The sequence below is a fragment of the Natator depressus genome, chromosome 3 (assembly GCF_965152275.1).
Source record: "Natator depressus isolate rNatDep1 chromosome 3, rNatDep2.hap1, whole genome shotgun sequence".
NCBI classification, from domain to species: Eukaryota; Metazoa; Chordata; order Testudines; family Cheloniidae; genus Natator; species Natator depressus.
Window position 1 is genome coordinate 74564705 of NC_134236.1, and position 24860 is coordinate 74589564.

Consider the following 24860-nt stretch of genomic DNA (forward strand, 5'->3'; position numbering starts at 1 on the left):
TGCCTTGTGGCAGCTGACGGTGCAATAGGCCTGATAACCATCCTCATCATGTCCAAGGTGCTCCTGGCCGCCTCGGTAAGGTCGGTCAGGAGCGCCTTGGGAGACATGGGCGCAGGAACTAAATTAGGAGTGACTCGACCAGGTCATTTTCTTTACTCCCGCCAGCAGTCCTATTGTACCATCTTCTGGCGAGCAGCCAGGAGATGAGGGTGGCTAGCAGTCCTACTGCACCGTCTGCTGCCAGCCAAAGATGTAAAAGATAGATGGAGTGGATCAAAACAAGAAATAGACCAGATTTGTTTTGTATTCATTTGCTCCCCCTTCCCTCCCTCCCTCCCTCCGTAAAATCAACAGCCAACAATCGTTTCGGTGAGATCTGTCAGGGGCACCTTGAAAAGTTTAATGGAGATTCAGTCCTGCCTGAAATACTGGGGGGAGAGATAGCTCAGTGGGTCGAGCATTGGCCTGCTAAACCCAGATTTTTGAGTTCAATCCTTGAGGGGGCCATTCTGTGTGACAGTTGTTTTTGTTTCTCCTTGATGTAAAGCCACCCCCTTTGTTGATTTTAATTCCCTGTAAGCCAACCCTGTAAGCCATGTCGTCAGTCGCCCCTCCCTCCATCAGAGCAACGGCAGACAATCGTTCCGCGCCTTTTTTCCATGCAGACACCATACCACGACAAGCATGGAGCCAGCTCAGATCACTTTGGCAATTAGGAGCGTATTAAACAACATGCGCATTATCCAGGAGTATATGCAGCACCAGAACCTGCCAAAGTGAAACCAGGTATATAGGCAACGTCAGCGCTGTGACGAAAGTGATGCGGACATGGACACAGACTTCTCTCAAAGCACGGGCCATGGCAATGTGGGCAGGTTCATGCGATGGAACGCCACTTCTGGGCCCAGGAAACAAGCACAGACTGGTGGGACCGCATAGTGTTGCAGGTCTGGGACGATTCCCAGTGGCTGCGAAACTTTCGCATGCGTAAGGGCACTTTCATGGAACTTGTGACTTGCTTTCCCCTGCCCTGAGGCACAAGAATACCAAGATGAGAGCAGCCCTCACAGTTGAGAAGCGAGTGGTGATAGCCCTGTGGAAGCTTGCAATGCCAGACAGCTACCAGTCAGTCGGGAATCAATTTGGAGTGCGCAAATCTACTGTGGAGGCTGCTGTGACGAAAGTAGCCAACGCAATCAAAGATCTGCTGATATCAAGGGTAGTGACCCTGGGAAATGTGCAGGTCATAGTGGATGGCTTTGCTGCAATGAGATTCCCCAACTGTGGTGGGGCCATAGACGGAACCCATATCCCTATCTTGGCACCGGAGCACCAAGTATATAAACCGCAAGGGGTACTTTTCAATGGTGCTGCAAGCACTGGTGGATCACAAGGGACATTTCACCAACATCAACATGGGATGGCTAGGAAAGGTACATGACGCTCGGATCTTCAGGAACTCTGGTCTGTTTCAAAAGCTGCAGGAGGGGACTTTCTTCCCAGACCAGAAAATAACCGTTGGGGATGTTGAAAAGCCTATAGTTATCCTTGGGGACCCAACCTACCCCTTAATGCCATGGCTCATGAAGTCATACACAGGCACCCCGGACAGTAGTCAGGAGCTGTTCAACTACAGGCTGAGCAAGTGCAGAATGGTGGTAGAACGTGCATTTGGACATTTAAAAGCGTGCTGGCGCAGTTTACTGACTGGGTTAGACCTCACCGAAACCAATATTCCCACTGTTATTACTGCTTGCTCTGCGCTCCACAATATCTGTGAGAGTAAGGGGGAGATGTTTATGGCGGGGTGGGAGGTTGAGGCAAATCGCCTGGCCACTGGTTACACGCAGCCAGACACCAGGGCTGTTGGAAGAGCATAGGAGGGTGCGGTGCACATCAGAGAAGCTTTGAAAAAAAGTTTCATGACTGGCCAGGCTACGGTGTGAAAGTTCTGTTTGTTTCTACTTGATAACCCCCCCCCCCTTGGTTCACTCTACTTCCCTGTAAGCTTACCACCCTCCCCTCCTCCCTTTGATCACCACTTGCAGAGGCAATAATTGTTGCTTCACATTCATGCATTCTTTATTAATTCATCACACAAATAGGGGGATAACTGCTAAGGTAGCCCAGGAGAGGTGGTGGAGGAGGGAAGGACAAGGCCACCCAGCACTTTAAAACTTATTGAATGCCAGCCTTCTGTTGCTTGGGCAATCCTCTGGGGTGGAGTGGCTGGGTGGCCGGAGCCCCCCTCACCGTGTTCTTGGGCATCTGGGTGAGAAGGCTGTGGAACTTGGGGAGGAGGGCGGTTGGTTACACAGGGGCTGTAGTGGCGGTCTGTGCTCCTGCTGCCTTTTCTGCAGCTCAACCATGCGCTGGAGCATATTAGTTTGATCCTCCAGCAGCCTCAGCATTGAATCCTGCCTCTTCTCATCACACTTCCACCACCTTTCAGCTTCAGCCCTCTCTTCAGCCCGCCACTTACTCTCTTCAGCCCACCACCTCTCCTCCCGGTCATTTTGTGCTTTCCTGCACTCTGACATTGTCTGCCTCCACACATTCGTCTGTGCTGTGTCAGTGTGGGAGGACAGCATGAGCTCAGAGAACATTTCATCGTGACTGCGTTTTATTTGCATTCTAATCTTCGCTAGCCTCTGGGAGGGAGAAGATCCTGTGATCCTTGAAACACATGCAGCTGGTGGAGGAAAAAAAGGGACAGTGGTATTTAAAAAGACACATTTTATAGAACAATGGGTACACTCTTTCACGGTAAACCTTGCTGTTAACATTACATACATAGCACATATGCTTTTGTTACAAGGTCGCATTCTGCCTCCCCCCACCGTGTGGTTAACCCTTCTCCCATCTCCGTGGCTAACAGCAGGGAACGTTTCTATTCAGCCACAGACAAACAACCCAGCAGGAAGAGGCACCTCTGAATGTCCCCTTAAGAAAAGCACCCTATTTGAACCAGGTGACCATGAATGATATTACTCTCCTGAGGATAACACAGAGAGATAAAGAACGGATGTTGTTTGAACGCCAGCAAACATACACTGCAGTGCTTTGTTCTGCAATGATTCCCAACTGCATGCTACTGGCCTGGAGTGGTAAAGTGTCCTACCATGGTGGACGGAATAAGGCTGCCCTCCCCAGAAACCTTTTGCAAAGGGTTTGGGAGTACATCCAGGAGAGCCGCGAATGCCAGGGCAAATCAATCATTAAACACGCTTTCTTTTAAACTATGTATACAATTTAAAAAGGTACACTCACCACAGGTCCCTTCTCCGCCTGGCGGGTCCGGGAGGCAGCCTTGGGTGGGTTCAGAGGGTACTGGCTCCAGGTCCAGGGTGAGAAACAGTTCCTGGCTGTCAGGAAAACCAGTTTCTCCGCTTGCTTGCTGTGAGCTATCTACAACCTCATCATCATCATCTTCCTCGTCCCCAAAACCTGCTTCCGTGTTGCCTCCCTCTCCATTGACTCAGTCAAAGCACACTGTGGGGGTAGTGGTGGCTGAACCCCCTAAAATGGCATGCAGCTAATCATAGAAGCGGCGTGTTCGGGGCTCTGACCCGGAGTGGCCGTTTGCCTCTCTGGTTTTCTGGTAGGCTTGCCTCAGCTTCTTAAGTTTCATGCGGCACTGCTTCGGGTCCTTGTTATGGCCTCTATCGTTCCTGCCCTGGGAGATTTTGACAAAGGTTTTGGCATTTTGAAAACTGGAACGGAGTTCTGATAGCGTGGATTCCTCTCCCCATACAGCGATCAGATCCCGTACCTCCCGTTCGGTCTATGCTGGAGCTCTTTTGCGATTCTGGGATTCCATCATGGTCACCTCTGCTGATGAGCTTTGCATTCACCTGCAGCTTGCCACGCTGGCCAAACAGGAAATAAAATTCAAAAGTTCGCGGGCCTTTTCCTGTCTACCTGGTCAGTGCATATGAGTTGAGAGTGCTGTCCAGAGCTGTCACAATGGAGCACTCTGGGCTAGCTCCCGGATGCCAATACTATCTAATTGCGTCCACAGTACTCCAAATTCGACCCGGCAAGGCCGATTTCAGCGCTAATCCCCTTGTTGGGGGTGGAGTAAGGAAATCGATTTTAAGAGCCCTTTAAGTAGAAAAAAAAAGCCTTCGTCGTGTGGACGGGTGCCGGGTTATATCGATTTAATGCTGCTAAATTCGACCTCAACTCCTAGTGTAGACCAGGGCTCACACATGTTATGAATTAATCTGAAGACCATCATGTGGGGATTGAAGATTCAGCCAGAGTAAACAAAAGTGGCACCATTTTGGCAGACGGTCAATTGATTAAAATGTGAAGTGCTCTGTGCTTGAAGAAGACAAGTGAACAGCATCTAATGTTCTCACTTGTTCTTTTCTGTAGCTAAATCAAAAAGAATCAGAGTTGAGCAGTAAGTCCTAAAAGATTTTTTTTTATTGCTGTTGCGCTGTCCTCTGAGATGCATTCTTGGCAGAGTTCAAGGAAAACAAAAAACAAATTGGCTGCTGACATGAAAATGCATAAATGTTCCTACAGTTAACATTACTGGGCCCATCCTTGTTAGGAGTAGGCTCCTGCAGTGCTTAGAGATGTAGTGCCAGCCTTGCTAGCTCATAATGTGCTCTGAGTGGACTTCTGCAATCAGATGTCTGATAATGAAGGTATTGAAGTGGAGAGGAGGAAATAGACAAACTCGGGATGCATCAGGGTAGGAAATCCAAAAGGGCAGAGTTATGGAGTTTTTACCAAAGAGCTTAAGAGTTGGGGTTTTTTAAAAAATAAATTGGGGGGGGGGGGGGAGGAAACCCCATTCCTCTTACAGTTGATGTATTTGTGATGTGACTTGGAAAAGCTGCCTAGATATTTCAAGATATTAAAAAGAGTATTCATATATTGTGTTTGCAAAAAGTATGCATACATCTTCTACTTACAAAAGACATGCATTTGGATAACAGAAGCCACATTTACACATGTAATTCTGAGGTGCTGCATGTTCATTCTTCCGTTTTGTGGACACAACACTGGCACACACTTTTGGAAAAATAGCCCTAATGATTTTGTAGCAATATAACAACATAGAATATATATAACTTAGTGACAAATATGCATTTTAATTGTATGGTTTTGCATGGTGAGATGGTAAGATCATATAAACCCTTATGGAAAAGTCCTATAGATTTGTGGGACCAGCCTATCATTTTCTATGAAATTTTATATAGCAACAATATATTTCTGAAGGATGGTTCAAAAACCTATAGAAAAATATAATGATTACATTCTATAGGTATTTAGATAAGGTTCTATAAAAATTAATGGCATTTCTGTAGAATTCTGTTTTTCCTGCTTAATAAATCTATAACATAACACAAAGCTGTAATACTTAAAATGTGGCTATCGAAAGTTACAGTGCATTTTGTGACAAATTAGCCTAAAACATTATTTAAAAGTCCAATGCAAATCTGAAACCTAGTCTAAACTTTACAGAAAAAGCTATTATCATTATTTCATTCCCCCCCACCCCAATTGATCCAATGTAGTAGCTAATTTCAGTCCCCTAGATTGAGATCAAACAACAATGGAGAGTCGGGGCTAGACAAATCTGTTTGTGAGCCCAGAGCTGTTTGTTCATTACTAGCTTTTAGAATCTCTTCACCAAATAATTGTTTATAGTGGGTAGTTGCTTATAATTTTTAACCTTCTCTTTTCTGTGGATGGACCTGTTCCAAATGACACAGCAAGTTGCCTGGCCTTTGGTCTCCATTTTTTTTAATGCTCTGGTAGATTGTCACCTGCTGTAATTTTGCATTCTTATTTCTCTGTGACAATCTTGTATAAAGAAAAGGGTATATTGATTGCAACAGCAAGTATAGGCTTTCCACTCCCATCAGTCCCAACTAATTTATTTTATTTCTTTAAATTTCCAGATGTGCTCATTCCAGAAGCACGGGACTATAGGATGGTTGCTAACAGTTGTGTGTCAAAGCTATTTGTTCCAGGGGGCACTCACTAATATAAATTGACTTCAAGCAAGGCAGCTGGTTGTAGCAATGGAATTTCATCACTAGGGAGCCCTGCTGCTCCACCACAGCACAAAGTGTCGGGGGAGGAAGAGGGTGTGAGGAGCCCATTCCTAGAGCCTCAGCACAGATTCCCAAAAGGGACAGGTCAGTGCATCAACATCATGCACCAAACGGTGGAGCTAGCCAGCTGCCCAGTGCGAATTATGCAGTACCCTCTGAAACTGTAGCAATTTTTTCCTCCCATCAAAATATAAGCTATTTTTGCCCCGGTGCTCCAGTCTACTCAAGGAGGAATCCTGACCCTTCCTGGTAATATGGTGCCCTAAAGGCACAAATGAACCTCATATGGTAATATCAGGTCAAATGTAGTGATCTGATTTGGCCCATCTTATGCAGAGACAAAACAGCCAGGTATCAAAGTTTTAGCAGGTTTTATTTTGTGGCTTGACATTTGACCAAATGTCTGGGTTTCTGCTGGGAAGGTTATGGTACAAGAGTGTAAGCCAAGAGATCTTGATTATATACTCAGATGTGCCACTGATTTCTTATGTCTTATGTCAAATCACTTAATCTCCCTTTATCTCAGTTTTCCTATCTGTAAAAAAAAGTACTTCAGAGGGATGCTGTCATTTATTAATTCCCAGCAATTGCTCTGAGAACCTTAGAAGAAAGGTGCTATGTAATTTTAAAATAATACCAGTAATGTTTTGGGCCTAGTCCCATGGAAGTAATGATAATCTAGATGAGTGAGGATTTACTCTCCGTTCTGCCTCCCCCAACCTTGTCTTTGTCTATCAAGATAATTCATGAAAAACAAAGTTTTTATGTAGAGAGAAACAGTGTCTGCAAAGTTATGGTTGCAACCTGTGTTCTGTAATAAAGCTGACTTTTAAATACTATCTCCTCCTTGTAACTCTGGAAAAAACAGAGCTTCAAGTTTTCAAAACGATAAGATTAATGATGAAGCAGATTTTTTTCTCTCCTGCAAATGCCAAGGAAATTAAGCACTTTTTTTTACATTCCTTCAACTGAAAAAGTGCCTCCTTTTTGCAATTTTTGTAAGGTTCTTTTTCTTGTTCCTATGTTCTGTAAGTAAACCACAACTTTATGAACTCTAATTTTATGGAATTCTTACATTTAAAATGCCTTTACATCTCCTAGCAGGATTGTAGGCTAGTATATATACCTCTGCTTTTACACAATCCTTACGTAAATGTCACCTGAGATTCATAACATTAAGGTATGACTGTATCTAGAAAACAGAGTTTAGTTTTAACACAGGATTCACTTGATCAGTATATCTATCTAAACTTGGGTCGAGGTTAATTTCCAAGAAAAAATAACATTTATTTTACTATTTCTGTTTTTTATCAGGTAAAATTTTCAGAAACACTTAGGTAACTTTTTACCCATTATTCCTAATGAAATGAATGTCCTCATTAGAAAAAATATGTTGCAGTTTTATAAAGTTCTGAAATATTCTGCAGAGCTTCAAGATGTTTGAGGAAATGCCTAGAGATTTCACAAAAGGTCCCCATCACTTACAAAATCTATTTCTGTCTTAACAAGTATTGTGTAAAACAATGGGCCTGAGAAAGGGCCTGCACAGTTGAGTCATTTAGGGAAGGACATATGGTCTTACAGTTAAGGCACTGGCCTGGGCCACCAGAGATCCAGGTTCAATTGCTGGCTCTGCTCAGACATCTTGTGTGATTTTGGGCACTTCAGGGACTCAGTTCCTCATTCTCAACATTGAGCTATTAATACTTCCCTTGTTCAGTGGTGTTGTAAGGATAAGTGCATTAAAGTTTGTGAGGGGTAGCGATCCACCAGTGATAGAACTACCCAGGTAGCCCCTGGTTGTTTCTCATGTACCCATATTTGAATTGCAGCCTGGAGCATATGCTCTGCCAGACCTCAGCTCTAGGATATGTATTCTCTTCATTCTTGGGGGTGAAGGCTGTACAGGACAATGCACCTGACTAGCCCCACAAAGAAATCAAGCAATTAAAAGAGTGATGAATGGTGCCCTAAAGCTTAAACATTTTAGGCAAATAAATCTTATTAACACGCGAGGATAAGTAAGAAATCATTTTAATACATTGTGATTCACTTTAACACTATTAGTTCTGATTAATTCAATTGCTATTAATATAGCAGCATTATGTACCTCTAACTAAATTACTTTGTAATTTATCATTTATGCTACCAGACTGCAAAACCAGCCAGTCAGATTGCTGGATGACTGAATGTTATTCAGCGCTGAAAGTAAAAAACAAAATTTCAGCCATCAGAAACTAGCTAATCCATGGAATAAAGCCTGCTTTTAGGTAGCTGCATTCTGTGGTTGTCATCATTAAGGCCAATAGAACCCAGACCAGCAATACACCAGCCATGTTCATGATATCTGAGACATGAAAGTCTGTGTTTAGCTGAGTAAGGGCTTCTTAAGGAAGTCTCCCAAGAAACTTCACAGTAGCAAATTGCAGGCCTTCCAGGAGCAGGAAGACATCATGTGAATGAGGTCCCTACCTCCTGCTCTCCACCACTCTTGAGATTCAGACTCATCTACCCCTCTTTTTGATCATGTATGTGCAAAGGGCCTAGCTAATTCACATTTTGGGGAGAATAAGGCTGGCCTTCCCTTCTCTGTGCTTGTCAGGCTCCACGACTCTTGAATGTGGGTCTGTGGGCGGTCCTGGGAGTCATTACACTCCAATCCTCCACCCAGTAGCTCACAGACAGCAGCTAGAACTGGGGTCCAGGAAGCCCAGCTTGGACACAAGCCCCTTCCCCTATGTTCTGGTTGGGAGCACTCCAAGGCTTCTGGTTCCATCATCTTATCCTGACCTCCCGGTGTTCTGACTCAACCTCATTCCTACTCCCTGGACCATTGACCTGTGCCCGATGTAGGGTGGCCACCTTTCCAAAAGGCAAAAGCGGGTCACATGCAGGAGCCATGCCCTGTCTGTGGTCCTGCCCCTTGTTCTTCCTCTTCCTCCTGAGGTCCCACCCCCTGGCCAGGCCAGAAGCCTGATCTGGGCTGTGATAAGAGTCTTCCAGGGAGCCCGGGCCACTGTGGGGAGACCCCGACCGTACACCTGTCCTGGGTGGGGGGCTGGGGTGCCCAAGAGCAGTCGCCGACTCCTGTCCCCGCCCCATGTAATGTGACAGGTTACTACCTCTTTCTGCTTAACAGTAGCAAGCTTAGTCACAGGCTTCCATGACAATATTCCCAAGAGTCCACTCAACCTAAATGTTAATTGTGCAAAGTAGCTTAGGCTTGGCTAAGTGGGAATGTGCAGTGGTTAAAGACTGACATAGGAGGAGGCCTATGAGCTAGCCAAGAAGGAGGGGGGGCAGAAAGGATGGGGATCTCCTAATTACTTTTAGCAAAAGAGGAGGACCAACTTCCCACCCCCATACCTTTTATTTTAACCCTGGTCCTGGAATGCCTAATCTATTCCCTTTCATCTTGGATCCATAGCACTTCAGTGTCTGTGTTTATTTTTGGAGCCATTACACAACCTGACGGTAGTGAGCTTCTTTCATTTAAAAAAAAAGCACACACATTTTAGGAACGTAGGAATTGCCATGGTCCATCTATTCCAGTACGTGTTTCCACAGTAGCCAGTACCAGATGGTTCAGAGGAAAAACTCCACAGATGTGTGATGATCTGCCCCCACAAAGGCCTCATCCTGATCCCTAACAGGCAGGGATTATTTTAAGTCTTGAAGCATGAGGTTTAATATCCATTTGATGCACAGGTGTACTGCCCACAGACCCAGGTTTTCCAAAGAAAAATACATTGTGTCAGCCATAGACTTCACTACAGAAAAAGGAAATACAAACAAAATAAAATGGAATCCTCTTTGCCACCAGCTCAGTTAGGGTCCTTTATTATGAGGGTGCTTATGGTGGTTTCCTCATTAACTTGGCTAATGTGTGTTATTTCTGCTTATAACCCAATCCATTCAAAGAATTAAATCTTTCATTAGCCAGCACGTGCATAATGGACAGGAAACATTACAAAATTATTTAAACCCTTTTGCATTAGCATCAGCCTCCTCCCTCCACCCCACTTCAGACAAACATTAATCTTTGCTGCTAAGCTTCCTTTTCTTTTGCTGCACCGAGCTGCATGTTGATATATGGAAGTGGTGCCTGATTGGTGAGAGAACATCTGATGCTGGCCACAAACAACACAACGGGGAAGAAAGGATCTACCACTCTGCACTTGAAATACCTGCTCTATTCAGCTGTACAAAGAGATTCCCTTTGATTTGTAATGCTTTCCTTTTAATAGCCATTGGAATTATGGAAAGCCTTGTGGCTGGAGTGCAGAGCTGGGAGAGAACTGGGGCTGCAGAGTTGGAGCTTTACAATCTTTCCAATTTTAATCAAAGCGGGCCAAAATTAACTTTTAAAATTTGTAAGGCACTCGGATCCCAGACTGATGAGTGTGGTAATGACACCTAAACAAATAGGTTCCCTTTCCATCCCTATAGAACTTACGCTTGAATCAACTGCAGCCTGCCAGAAGCTTGCATACTGATACAGTGAGCACAATAACTGATTTCCACTTTAATCTCAAAAAACAGACTCTGTTTGATTCTGTTGTTCACTCTGAGAGGAAAAAGATTATTAATGTGACAATCTTTAAAGTTTTTTGTGGAAAGGAAAGCAATAATGCAATAAATGTATTGGTTAAGAGAAAACATTTGCAGGAGATCTTTGCCCATCATTTTTTATCTTCTTTCATCATGAAGAATGTTCACTGTGATACACTGTCCTGCTAATCAAACAGCACTGAAAGGTTAGGTCACTGGAAGTCTTTAGTCATTTTGTGCTTTTCAAGAGTGAATTTGTTAAAATTATGCTGAATACCCACTTAAAGCCTCAGCTGAAAACCCTACCTGTGTTTTATAACTCTGCACTGTCAGAACTCATAATAAGTCAAACATTCTTTCAGAGGCACTCATAAGAGAGAGAGAAAAAAAAACCCTGTACATTTAAGAGTAATTTCAGATTGTAAATGAAAAAGAGAGGCACGACTGTTCATTTGCACCAATCATGCCTTCCTTTCATCTGCTCTGATTAGGCCTGGTGCGGTTTCATCAAACTACTCCATCACTGAGCTGTCACTCCAGCCGTCTGTTGATTGAAAACAATCAGGGCTCTGATGGCACAATTATTCTGACCCTTTAACTAGAGGCTGCTGTGATAATGAAAGGTTGATTATGATAGTTTGTGCCTCTTTCAGTTTGCCAAGAAGGTTAATTTGGGCATCAGACGGATGTTTAATGGGCGCTTGCTGGCTACACTGAAGTAAATGAGAACGTGCAGTCTTCGATATTGCACGGATATAGTTTGGCTGTCAATCATTGTCATTTTGAGTTTGTGCCTCACACTCTGGAAATCACATTTTATTTCTTCCTTGGGATTTAATTTATTCTGTGCCCTGAGGAAGTTCTTTCACTCTCTGACCTTCGAAGAAGCTTTCTCTGTCTTTTTTTTCCCCTCCCCTCAAATGGAGCCCAAAGGCACAATGCATCCAGAAGAACATTTTCCTTTCATTTTCTCTTAAAAACCCCGGAAACTTTAAAATCACTCTTTAGAACTCACCTTGAATAAAAGTAAATGTTTTAATTCTGATTGTAAAATAAGAATGTGCAAATGAAAGTGAAGTTTGCCTGCTTGCTAAAGCAGCATCACAAAGGGGGTTGCTTATATATACACATATTCATAAATAGTCAATAAAGATTTTAAAAATATCTCTGTGAGAAGGGGCATATTTTACACACACACACGCGCGCGCACGCGCACACACACACACACAGAGCTTAATGTAGTGTAAATGTGGTCTCAGTACCATCCTACAACTTTTTGAGTCAGAAAGTCTCCCTCTTTTCAGGGTTGAGGGGCAGGAGGCATTTCATTGCAGATTCAAAGATTATTAATATTTACCAATTTCAGATTGAGAGAATCCTATGCATAATTTTGTAGTTGTTTGGTTCATGGCGTAAAAGAGATGCAAATACATAATAATTTTGATTGTTCTACATGCAGCTCATTACAATCTTATTTTTATGCACATTTTTCTAATTCAAAAAAAATGACAGAAGGAAAAAGATTTTATATATTTAGCCATGTGGTTTGTGGATCTGAGTCACTCCCTCTTGATATTGCTAACAAATATGAGGTAGTACCTGCAAGGCACAATTGTAAAGGAGTGTCTGGACATTTAGTCACAAGACTACTGTTAACTCCAGAGGCGCTGAATTTCTTCTTCCGGGTGAGTGCTCCACCGCCGCTATGCCCTGAGGCCCCGTCTCACCTCTTTTCACCCCGCTCTGCCCCCTTCCCAAGTGCACCCCTTCCTCATGCCACCTCTTCCTGTTCCTGCTCCGCCCTCTCCCCCAGCTCCTCCTGCACGCTGCCAAACAGCTGATTGGTGGGGCCTGCCGAGCAGCTGATAGGTGGAGTTGGCGCCTGTGGTTAACTCTGTCCCATGACCTGAAAAAGAGCTCTGAGTAAGCTTGAAAGCTTGTGTCTCACCAACAGAAATTGGTCCAGTAAAAGATGTCACCTCGCCCACCTTGTCTCTCTAATATCCTGGGACCAACAACTGCAAGCAAGCCTGTTCCATGTCTGTTTTTTTAAAATGTTAATTTCTAAGCCTAGCCTTGAGAAGCTGATGGGATTAGTTACTTTTTTCCAAAAGCAATATTTGGGTTGGTCCCATTTGTTTTTATAAATATACACTAATGGTCTCACCCAAAGACCACTGGAATCACAGAGTGTCCTTCCATTTTCTTCAGTGGGCTTTGGATCAGACCCCTAATAAACAGTTGGTTCATTGGTGCTCATTTGTGGGCTCGCAAATCCCTAGGAGTCAAGGTCACAGCCACAATGCCCTTTCCATATTGCTACAAGGGAGAGGGTCCCAGCTAGATGGGAAAGCGGTTTCATGGAAGAGGGGAGTATGGAAAAGGTTAAGAACCACTGAATTACCTGAACTCCAATCAGAGGCCAGATCACACTTGCAAATTTTGTTCTGGAGGAATATTTTACAGCCAGAACGCCCATTTGCGCTATAGTAAGTGCACATAGAAATGCAGACTTGTAAGCTGGAAAACAAACAACCAGATAAAGCACTAAAGTTATAAACCCCATTATTTTGAAACAGTGAATGTTAGTGAGTTCTCTTTCTATAAAGAGTGTGCATTGTTTTCGTTACTAGTTTTGTCTCATCAATATCAGTAGGTCTAAAACAGTGTTCTAAGTGCTTATAGTAATAATGACTTTCTTTTGGCTTGTTTGATTACAATTCCACAGTGAGATGTAGAGAGGTTGTTCAGAAAAAAATTAGTGTGAAAAAAATCTCTGCTGCTTTTTTCTTTCCACACTATATGTTCTAGATAGAACTGAAGAAATCTATTGAAGTTTGTTTTTAATATGTTCTGTTTTGTTTTCAACCTCTGAGGCCTGATTATGATCTAAAACTGTCACATAATTGTCTGCAGTGACATGAGTGGGTCGTTCAGGGCTGGCTAGAACCAGCCCATATCAATGGAAGGATTTGATGAGACAGTGGAAACCGAATGGCTGGGACATTCACCCCTAGAGACCAATGGTCAAGATGAGGAGATTTTCCCCCACTCTCAGCAGGGAACCAGAGCAAAGGCCAGAAGCTGGAGAACAAAGGGGAAAGGTGTCTGGTGTCTTTGTTAAGAGCTGAGCTCACAGAGTCACACACAGCTCATACCTAGAGGTGACAGAGAGGGACAGCGAAGGTGGATTCCACAGCAGGTTGACTGGGTGAAGCCCGGGATGGACTGTCTGAACTTTTGCCTTTCTGTGCACTGCTAACCTAAGGACTTCCTGGTGCTGTATTCCAGAAGACTAATAAATCTTACTCTGTGTTGGAGAGGCTGCCTGATGTCACTGCAAATACTTGCTGAGGTGCACTGATCCCTGAAGAGAGCGAAAGTCTGTGACCAGGAGTCTGTCTCAGTTGGACTTGTGGAGGAAAACGGGAGTGCTGGAGATCCGAGGCTAAGTCTTAGAGGCATTGAACCACGGGACCTACCTTTGTGACTACAGTGTACGGCACATCCTAAGGCCAGCTCTGTGATAGCCTTGTAAAAGCAGGCACGTTGCTCCTCAGCAGCTTTCACTATTACAGGGATGGCATTGCATGTGCTGTGAATGTATACGCTGAATGGCATATTTAGTGAATTTTGTGGCTTTTATAAAAACAAGCTTATGCAAATATCATTTTTCAAGACACTAAAATGAACACAGCTGTCATCGTTACCAGTAGCAAGACAGGGGAATGAAAACAAACAAGTCTACATCATTTGGCTTTCTTGTTGCATACTTACCTACCTACCTACCTAGAAAAGGCCCAGCGAGGGATCATAATATTAATATATGCTAGTTGCAAATGTAAGCCCAGGATCACTGTACTGGCCAAGCTGGGGTGGGGGAGCTGGGCATAGGCAAATCTGACATTAAATCCTGTTATGTATGTGCATGTGCAATGTACATATTAATAGTATTTCACACATTTTTAGAGAAATATTTACATTTTATATAGACAGTACACAATTCCAATGAAACCTTTATACTGCCCCACAAAATCATGTATAGTCTCACTGTAGGTACCACAGAAGCCGCTTATAAATGAAGTTGCTTTTGCCATAGTTCAGGCAGCAGGCTGAGTGCCTCGTAATGGAGATTTCAGATCCTTGTGCTGCAGCTCAATAACTCTTCAAATATCCAGATACCATGGTCACAGTCACAGAGTGCGGGTGTGCGTGCACACACATATATGGTATGCCGCAGAAAAAATCTAAAGGGAGAAAGGGGATGAGATTCTAAATAATTAACAGACATTAGATTACAGATTACAAAGAAATACATTTTAAATGTGAACTATAAGGGCTTTTTGCCTACCCTTAGACCAGGTGTAAGAGATCTCTCTCTTTCTACAGTTGGTGACATCACTGTTACCTAAAGTAGAGCTGAGAGCTGGGTTCCTTATACTGTTTTAGGTGTCAGTGGTGGAAAAAACTGGAAGATGGGGAAATGCCAATCTATTAAACTCAAGCTATGGCAGCTAAACAGAAGAGGATATTACTTTAGTATATTGTTCAGTTGGCAATTTCAGATCATGAACAGTTTCACATTTATTTTAATTTAGCCGCTTGAGTACTCAACAAGCTATGTTATGTGCACTTTGGAACCACCCAGAGTGTGTACATCACGGACAAGCTACAGTCCTTTTTGCTGTTCTGCTTTATGGTGGCACTGGAATGATGAATGCCACTGCATTCCACAGCTGCTGGAGAATTCAGTAGTGAAGGGGTTAAAGCATTTACATTAATTTTTAATAAGAGGAAGTTTTTAGTTTTGTAGCTTTGTTTATTCTCTTAACTTTCACTCCAATTCGTTATCCCAGACTAATAATTCTATTTATTTTTTTCAAGAAAACGTTTGTTTTTTATTTGAACAGGTAAGGGGATGGGGGACTGGCAATTTTATTTTTTAAGGTAAAGAATACATGAGGGTAAAAGGCACCCTCAGGTTGTTACCATGAATAGTCTGAATTTTGTGTTCTGTGCATTGTGTGCGGGTGTATACACGTTGATATTATGGTTTTAAAAAAATCAGGAACGAAGAAAATTGATGCATGGTATACTTACCTAATTTTTCTTCCTTCAGTATTTTGTTATAAACAGGAATAAAGGGCGATGAGGAGGGGAAAAGCCTTTTCTTCTTAAATCACCATACCATAATCTTCCTGATTTTTTTTCCCACTCAAGTGTACCCTGTGGCCTTCAATGATCAAATAGTTTCTGTTTATTATATTTTTCCAGGAGCTTGATTCCTATGTTGGCAGAGATTACTTGGACCTTATGAGCTCCTAAAGCATTGCTAACTGCTAGTATTTCCTGTTAATTTTGTGTAGCAACCCCCGATGTTGTAGAGGGAGAAGAACAGGTTATTTACTACTTAGCAGTATGATGATCATATATTAATACTGTAGATAATCATTTTCTTTTTATGTAAATAGCAGATGAAATTTGAGAATGCATCTCATATATTGATATCTATGTACTCAGAAGTATCTCATACATTGCTCTATGTGTGTAATAATTCAAATGTATAGTTCTTCTTGGAATGCAAACATTGTGTTAGAAAAACTCCATCATAACATTAATATAGATAATTGCTTTTTGTGTTTGTGTTTTTCCCTACTTTTTAGCTAGCTGTGAGGTGGTTGGAACACAACTGCCGCTATCAGTACATGGATGAACTTCTCCAGTATGTCCGCTTTGGCCTTATGGATGTGGATACACTACATACTGTAGCCCTTCCTCATCCTCTTGTCCAAGCTAGTGAAACTGCGACTGCACTTATTAATGAGGCCTTGACATATCACCAGAGCATCTATGCACAGCCAGTTTGGCAGACCAGACGGACGAAACCTCGCTTCCAGTCGGACACTCTTTACATTATCGGTGGGAAAAAACGTGAGATCTGTAAAGTAAAAGAACTCCGGTACTTCAATCCACTAGATCAGGAGAATGTTCACATCGCAGGGATTGCAAACTGGAGTGAACTGGCTCCCATGCCTGTCGGGAGAAGTCACCACTGTGTAGCTGTCATGGGAGATTTTCTGTTTGTAGCTGGTGGAGAGGTTGAGCATGCCACAGGCCGCACTAGTGCAGTAAGGACTGCCTGTCGGTATGACCCCCGTAGTGACTCTTGGGCTGAAATAGCTCCAATGAAGAACTGCAGGGAACATTTTGTACTGGGAGCTGTGGATGAGAACCTCTATGCGGTAGGGGGAAGAAATGAACTACGTCAAGTTTTGCCTACAGTCGAGCGGTATTGTCCTAAGAAGAACAAGTGGGCCTTTGTTCAGTCCTTTGACAGATCCCTTTCATGTCATGCAGGATCTGTGGTGGATGGACTTCTTTGGATATCAGGTAGAAAACGTTTCACACAATTTGAGGTACTAACAAAATACCAAATTATTGTCATGAATTAAACCCATAAGTTTACTTTGGCTTACGTGTCTGGAAACGTCAGACTAAGCCTTTATTTTAGAACAGAGAAACTCAGACTGATGCTCCCAAGCTGCAAGTGGCTCTTTACTGTGTCTCCTGTGGCTCTTTGCAACACATGATATTAAAACACTGTGTGACTGAATTATTAACCAGTCAGGATGCTTTTACTATGTTATTAACCAATTGTAGTTGATAAAATAATGATATTTGGTGAGTCATTTTGCTGTGAGAATAATATATATACTATATAATATATTAAATGAAACAATTAATTCACACTACGGTGGCTCTTCTGGGTAATGTTGATTGCTAATTTGGCACCTGAACTACTGAAGTCTGAGTATCACTGTTTTACGTATCCATACTAAATTCTTCTAAAACCATAGGAGAATGAGGCCTGGTCTACACTGGGGGGGGTGGGGGTGGGGAGGATCGACCTAAGATACGTCGACTTCAGCGACGCTATTCTCGTAGCTGAAGTCAACGTATCTTAGGTCGACTTACCTCACATCCTCATGGTGTGGGGTTGACTGCCGCCACTCCCCCGTCGACTCTGCTTCTGCCTCTTGCTGTGGTGGAGTACCGATCTGGCAGGTAGTGTAGATGTACCCTGAGAGAAGCAGCATAATATTCATACAGTACTTTTCTCTCTACTAAATATGTCCGGCTTCAATGTTGTGTACCGTATGTGGTACCTCCAATCATGATTCATAAATCGCAGTGAATCAAAATGATGATCTATTTGCTGACAGATACAAGATTAAAAATGCTGCATATTCACTTTAAAAAAAAACAAAAAATAAACGCCCGGTCCCGTCCCCCGCCACCCTGTATCCATGCTGTGGTCAAGTGTCAGTAAATGGGATAACCTGAGTAATTTTAGGCCTGTCAGTCTGACCCTGATCCCAGGCAAGATAATGTAGCTGCTGCTACAGGACTAGATTAATAAAGAATCAAAAGAGATTAATATAATTAATTCCAATCAACATGGGTTTATGGAAAATAGAACCTGTCCAACTACTATGATATCTTTTTTTGATGAGTTACAAGTTTGGTTGATAAAGGTCGTAGTGTTGATGTAAAATATACTTAGTCTTCCATAAGGCGTTTGAATTGGTATTACATAATATTTTGATTAAAAAAAAAATTAGAACAATATAAAAGTAATATGGCACACATTAAATAGAAATCAGGAATCATCATCAAGTGGGTGTGTTGCCAGCAGAATCTCACAGGGACCTGTTCTTGGCCCTATGCTATTTAACATTTTTATCAATGACTTGGTAGAAAACATTAAATAATCATTGATTAAAGTTTGCAAATGATGCAAAATTTGGGGGAGTGGTAAATAATGAAGAGAACAGGTCACTGAAACAGAGCAATGTGGATTGCTTGGTAAACTGGGCTCAAGCAAACTATGTGTGTTTTAATACAAGCAAATGTATACGTCTAGGAACAAAGAATATGGAACATATTTACAGGATGGGGGACACTATACTGGGGGGCTGTGACTGAAAAGGATTTGAGGATTGTGGTGTATAATCTATTGAACATGAGTTGACAGTGCGATGCTGTGGCCAAGACAGCTAATACAATCTTTTTATGCATAAACAGGGAAATCTTGCTTCGGAGTAGAGAGGTTATTTTACGTCTGTCTTTGGCACTGATGTGACCAGTGCTGGAATATTGTGTCCAGTTCGGATGCCCATAATTCAAGAAAGATGTTGAAAATTGGGGAAGGTTCAGAGAAGATCCGTGACTCTGCCTTGAGTGACAGACTCAAGTAACTCAACCTATTTAGCTTAACAAAGAAAAGGTTAAGGGGCGAGTTGAATACAGTCTAAAACAGGGGTAGGCAACCTATGGCACGCGTGCCGAAGGTGGCATGCGAGCTGATTTTCAGTGCCACTCACACTGCCCGGGTCCTGGCCACCGGTCCGGGGGGCTCCGCATTTTAATTAAATTTTAAATGAAGCTTCTTAAACATTTTAAAAACCTTATTTACTTTACATACAACAATAGTTTAGTTATCTATTATAGACTTAGAGAAAGAGGCCTTCTAAAAATGTTAAAATGTATTACTGGCATGCAAAACCTTAAATTAGAGTGAATAAATGAAAACTCGGCATACCACTTCTGAAAGGTTGCCGACCCCTGGTCGAAAAGTACCGACGTGGGGAACAAATATTTAATAATGGGCTCTTCAGTCTAGCAGAGAAAGGTCTAACATGATCTGATGGTTGGAAGTTGAAGCTAGCCAAATTCAGACTGGAGATAAAGTGTAAACTTTTAACAGTGAGAGCAATTACCCACTGGAATAATTTCCCAAAGGTCATGGTGAATTCTGCATCATTCACAATTTTAACATCAAGATTGGATGTTTTTCTGAAAGATCTGCTCTAGGAATTATTTTGGGGAAGTTCTATGACCTGTGTTATACAGGAGGTCAGACTAGATCACAATGGTCCCAGCTTGCCTTGGAATCTAAGAATCTCAATTTTATGACCCAAATTGATGAAAGTAAAGCACTTCAATTTTCAAACTAGCATACCCTTCTTAACTCAGTCCAATATATGTTATTTTATCCATGCACAGTGGTGTGAGTTAAGGACAGAGTATCATCAACCTTCATATTGATTTTCCTGACATTAGTTATTTTGAAAGTTTAAGGGTGTTTACCTTGCTTTTCTGAAAAATGTTGCTATTTATTAAGAAATAGGTCATGGAAGGTTATAAAGTGTGTAATATTTTTCAGGGAAGTCAAGAATAAAGCTGATCTAGTTTTCATGTAAGGCATCCATTGATTGCCATCCTTCACCCTAGAAGTGTATGTATTATAGGGTGCTCTGAGATCCCTCTGGAGAGAAGGTGCTATGTGAATGCAACATGATGTTTATGTATTTATATCTCAATCCTGCAGTGTAACCCTCTTCGGCAAGTCAGTGAGGTCAACAGGACTCTGTGTGGGTGCAGCAGTCTGCCTACATGGATCATAATGCAGGATGGGGGCTTTTGACATTAAGAAAGAAAGAAAATATGGGAAGCAGTTATAGCAGGTGGCTAGTATATATACATACATACTCATGAACATCATGTACAAAGGGGCTGGAGATAAGAGGCATCATAGGATGTCAGAGATCATGGAAGAACAGTGTGCAGTGCTTAATAGTGCAACATCTTACTGTTGTATACTAACTTAAGTTATGAACTACCCAACTTCTGATCTGCCAATTGTGATTTATGTCTATTAAGCCCTGGTGCTGTTCCAGACATAGAATCAGTATAGGCAGGTACGACATGCTCCCTTTCTGCCCTTAGTTATTTCTCCCCACAGTTTACATTTCTGGTGGCTTCCAAAACTGGCCACACTAGGCGTAGTGGGAGAATATGTTTACCCAGGCTTGTGTAGAAAATAAGAGCTAGAGACAGACCCATTTAAAGGTTTACCTTACCCGTTGCATACGACAGTGAATAACCAATTCAGAATTTAGCTGAACAGTGGAGCAGTTAAAAGCAATGTTTAAGCCATCAAGATATGCTAAGTAAAGGAAAATAGATAATTATGCTGAAGCATTTTGAAGACCGTCAATGTGCCCAATAGACAGGATTAAATATGTATTTATATCTTTCAATAAAATCCTTATTTATTTAATGTATCAGTGTAGTAGAGTATTTAAATATATGTATAAAATACATTAATCAGACTATGGAATAGCCTTCCAAGAAATCTGGTGGATGCCCCATTTCTTGAGTCACTGAAAATTGGACTGAGTAACAGAGAAAATATATGGGATCGGATCATGCCATCTGTATTTGATATTGATATCAGTGGAGTTTCTGCTGCGAAATGGATGGTACAGAATAGTCACAGTAAGGAGCAAGGTACTGGCAGTAGGATGAACTAGATAGGGCTTCTATTTTATATCTAATTTCTGTCTTTCTGAGAGAGTACTCTGTGTATTTTTGATTTGCTAGATTATGACATCTTATGAATTACTAAAGCATATGATACAAATCCATTTAGTATTGTATTGATCTATGTTTTGGACAGGCAGGATAATAAGTGGGACATGTACATTGAAAATATTAGCATTTTTAAAGGTAGTGTATAGATACTATCCATAACTTTAGTCAGTTTTCTACTATTAATTAATCTCTTAGGGCCGGATAATAGTGCTCTCTGCATAGATGCAGAAGGAGTGGGAGCATAGTGCAGAGAACATATTTTGCTATTCTAAAATATTAGTACTCAGTGTTTGAAAAATCCACTTTCCAATAGTCAATAATAAGCTTTCAGAGCAAGCACAATCAGCTACAGGAGAATGGCCAAAAACTTCAAATGTAGGTGCCTAAAACTAGGTGATTAAATAAGTGGTCTGGTGTTCATAGATGCTGAGTAGCTGCATCTCCTGTTCACTTCTGTGGGAGTTGTGGGTGCTCAGCACCTGTGGCAATCAGGCCATTTCTATTTAGTTGCCTAGTTATCTAAATCCATACTTAACTTCAGGCACAAAGGCCCAGATCTCCAGGATATTTAGGTGCCTAACTCCCATGGGAGTCACCTTTATATATTTGGGCCTAAGTTTGAAAATTTGGCCAGCATAAGCTTTTCTTAAAAGAAAATTACATTAAAATAAACACTGATGACACTTATGTATCTAGACTCTATGATTGCCAATAGAATCTTTCAAACATGAACAGGGTGCAAACCATTGTAGTTCTGTTTACTTATCTTGCAGACAGGGCTCTTTGGTGTCTTTGTTGCTGCCCATTATCTTTCCAAGTTGCAACTGATTGAAATCTGAGCAGAGACTCCTGGGGTTTCATTGCTACTATTCAAAACCTTGGCCAATTTTTTTCTGCCGCTTTAGGGAAAAATATGAGCAGCAGCTAGGGTTGCCAATTTTCTAATCGCACAAAACCGAACACCTTGCCCCACCCCCTGCCCTGAGGCCCTGCCCCCTGTTCATGCCATCTTCCCTCCATTGCTTGCTGTCCCCCAACCTCACTCACTTTCACTGGGCTGGGGCAGGGGGTTGTGGTGCAGGAGCGGGTGAGGGCTCTGTCTGTGGGGGTGGAGTCGGGGATGAGGGGTTTGGGGTGCAGGAGGGGCTCTGAGGGCTGTGGCTGAGCATTTTGGAGTATGGGAGCACGCTCTGGGCTGAGGTCGAGGGGTTTGGAATGCAGGAAGGGGTGAGGGCTCTGGCTGGGGTGTGTGGACTCTTGGGTGGGGCTGGGACCGTGAGGTTCAGAGTGTGGGGGTCTCAGGGCTCCAGCTGTGGGGGAGGTCTCTGGGGTGGGGCTAAGGATGAGGGGTTTGGGGTACAGGAGGGGGCTCAGGGCTGGGGCAGGAGGTTTGGGTGCAGGAGAGGGTGTGGGCTCCAGGAGGGGGCTCAGGGCTGGGGCAGGGGGTTGGGGTGTGGGAGGGGGCTCAGGGCTGGGGCAGGGAGTTAGGGTGTGGAAGAGAGTGTGGCGTGTGGGCTCCGGGAGGGGGCTCAGAGCTGCAGGAGGGGTGTGGGTGGGGGCTCAGGGCTGGGACAGGGAGTTGGGGTGCGGGAGGGGATTCAAGGTGTGGCTCTGGCCAGGAGGTGCTTACCTCAGGCGGCTCCCGGAAGTGGCCAGCATGTCCGGCTCCTGGGCGGAGGGACCAGGGGGATCTGCACACTGCAGGTGCTTTCCCTGCAGCTCCCATTGGCCGCGGTTCCTGGAAGAGAAGAAGGTGATTCCTTCCTGAAAATAGCAGAGTGTATCCTGGGGTACATTTCATGAATACCGTATGTTCCATATACTTGCTGGAATAAATGCACATGGGAGCTCTTTGCCAACATGTGGTTTTACACATCTCCCAGCCAAATTCAATTCAATTCAGATTCAAATACAAAATTCAGCACTCAGGGACTTCAGATGGGTTTGTGATACTTTCTCTGGAACTTTGATCGTATTTCATTCCCCCTGCCACGTGATGGTTTTTGCATCTAGGACATATCTACTGTGGATAATATTCTGCACTTTGGATCTGATTGTACAAGCCTTATTAAGGCGAAAAAACAAAAACCCACACACATTTCTATGAGGCTTGCTTGAGTAAGGGTTGCAGGATGAAGTTATTCAATACAATTTACAAATCATTTCATGGTCTACAGGGGAACAAAGTGTCTTTCCCATGTAGGCTAAGGCAGTGAAAGTGGGAGGGAAAGTGGTTCTGTGGCAAGCCTCTCGTCTTCTCCAGAAACTTCTTTGTGTAGGTGGGCATCTGAGATCTGAATTGTGTGGTTAGGATTTTTGGGTGAATTGAGTTGGGAAGTACCTGCTGTATTGCACCATTCCTCCGGCAGGCTCAGCATGGATTTCCACTTTGAAATCAGCTCAGGAGTTAGACAATATTGATAAATGCAGTACAAGGACCTTGACAGGTGTATGGAGTTAACACTGGTTGGACTCCCCCTTTTCACCTTCTGTCACCTTCAGCAGGAAGATCTGGGCATTGTGCTGTCATGGGGAGGTCACCAGGGAGGAATGCCTCTCTTCATTGAAGCTATGGGTCCCAAAATCAAATCACTTCTGTCAAAGTGCAATGAATTTAATGTACTATTATTTAGTGCCTGATGTTTGGGAAATGCTGGCTGGACTTCCCAAACTGTAAATTTTGTAGTAATTTACACCAAGACTTTCTTCTCACGTAAGCCAGTTACTACAGCATAGATGCTATGGCTTGACACTTGAATTTAATACTATGAATTTTGTTTTTAAATGCACCTCTCTAGAAATATTATCACTTGTGTATCCCTGTATCTTAGAATAATGCAGAAAAGTTTTAAGAAATTCCATTTTTTATAAGGGAAACAGCTATCCTTGTTGGTACCATTTAAACTTTTATTTTTCCCTATTGTGTTTTTTTTAAGAGACATTTTCTTTTTTTCCCTTTCCCTCCCTCTTCCTTTTTGCCTTGAGTATTTTTAAAGCAGTAGTTCAAGAGGACACTTTCAGGCTTGTTACATTGGAATTTTGGCAGAAAATTTTAAATTTTCACTATAGCACTTCCAAGTTAGGAGAAACTTGGTTTTGAAAACTGATGCTGATATAAAATGGCATATTTAATGACAGATGTATCTAAAGAAAGCTGTTAAGATGCAGATTATCCCCCTGGGGAGGGGAGATCAAAACTGCCAATCTATAAAATATACTTGTTAGGGGAAGGCATGGAATCTATCTATGCAAGCACTTTGATTGCAGGGGACAGTGTAGCAGCATGTGGCATCATAACCTAAGAGCAGACAAATCAGCTTGATGACTTTCAAAGCCAAGAATACTGCTGGAGGCAAGGGTACTCCAGTCTAGAAGAAATTAAAACATATAGAGACTGTTATTAATTCCATATCTATTTTTGTGTAGTCAAATCTGTATGCAAATCCTTAGCATCTCATTTTGGCAGATTAATCTAAAAGTGACGAGCGGCATGTGAAAGGAATGTAATGATAAAATACCACCGATGAGTAGTATTGCAGGAAAAATCTAGGCTGTGTACAGTACTTGGTATGAGGGGCTTTTTATGGGGAAAATAAATGGTTTTTATTTCTTTGATTATTTATGAATTATTTTACTAGGAAGCAACCCCTCCACCAAACAAAACAAAAACGAAACAGTTTCCAGGCTTTTCTTTCTTAAGAGTGACTTGGTAAGAGGCCCAGTATCATGTTTCCAATATACCTCCTGTAGTTTAACATTTAGAGGGAATCAGCAAAATAACTGATTTGTATGTTT

The 24860-nt window shown here is 42.6% G+C and overlaps 1 protein-coding gene across 5 annotated transcripts in view; it reads left to right on the top strand.

Moving 5' to 3' along the window:
* KLHL32 (kelch like family member 32) overlaps positions 1-24860 on the top strand; it is a 235362-nt gene that overhangs the window by 149157 nt on the left and 61345 nt on the right. For 3 of the 5 annotated variants that reach the window (XM_074948134.1, XM_074948135.1, XM_074948133.1), the window contains exon 7: positions 16292-17018. In XM_074948134.1, the coding sequence (XP_074804235.1) occupies positions 16292-17018 (727 nt within the window). Of the gene's footprint in view, positions 1-16291; positions 17045-24860 lie in introns of those variants that run through there. The other 2 variants (XM_074948136.1, XM_074948138.1) reach the window with 2 other exon arrangements.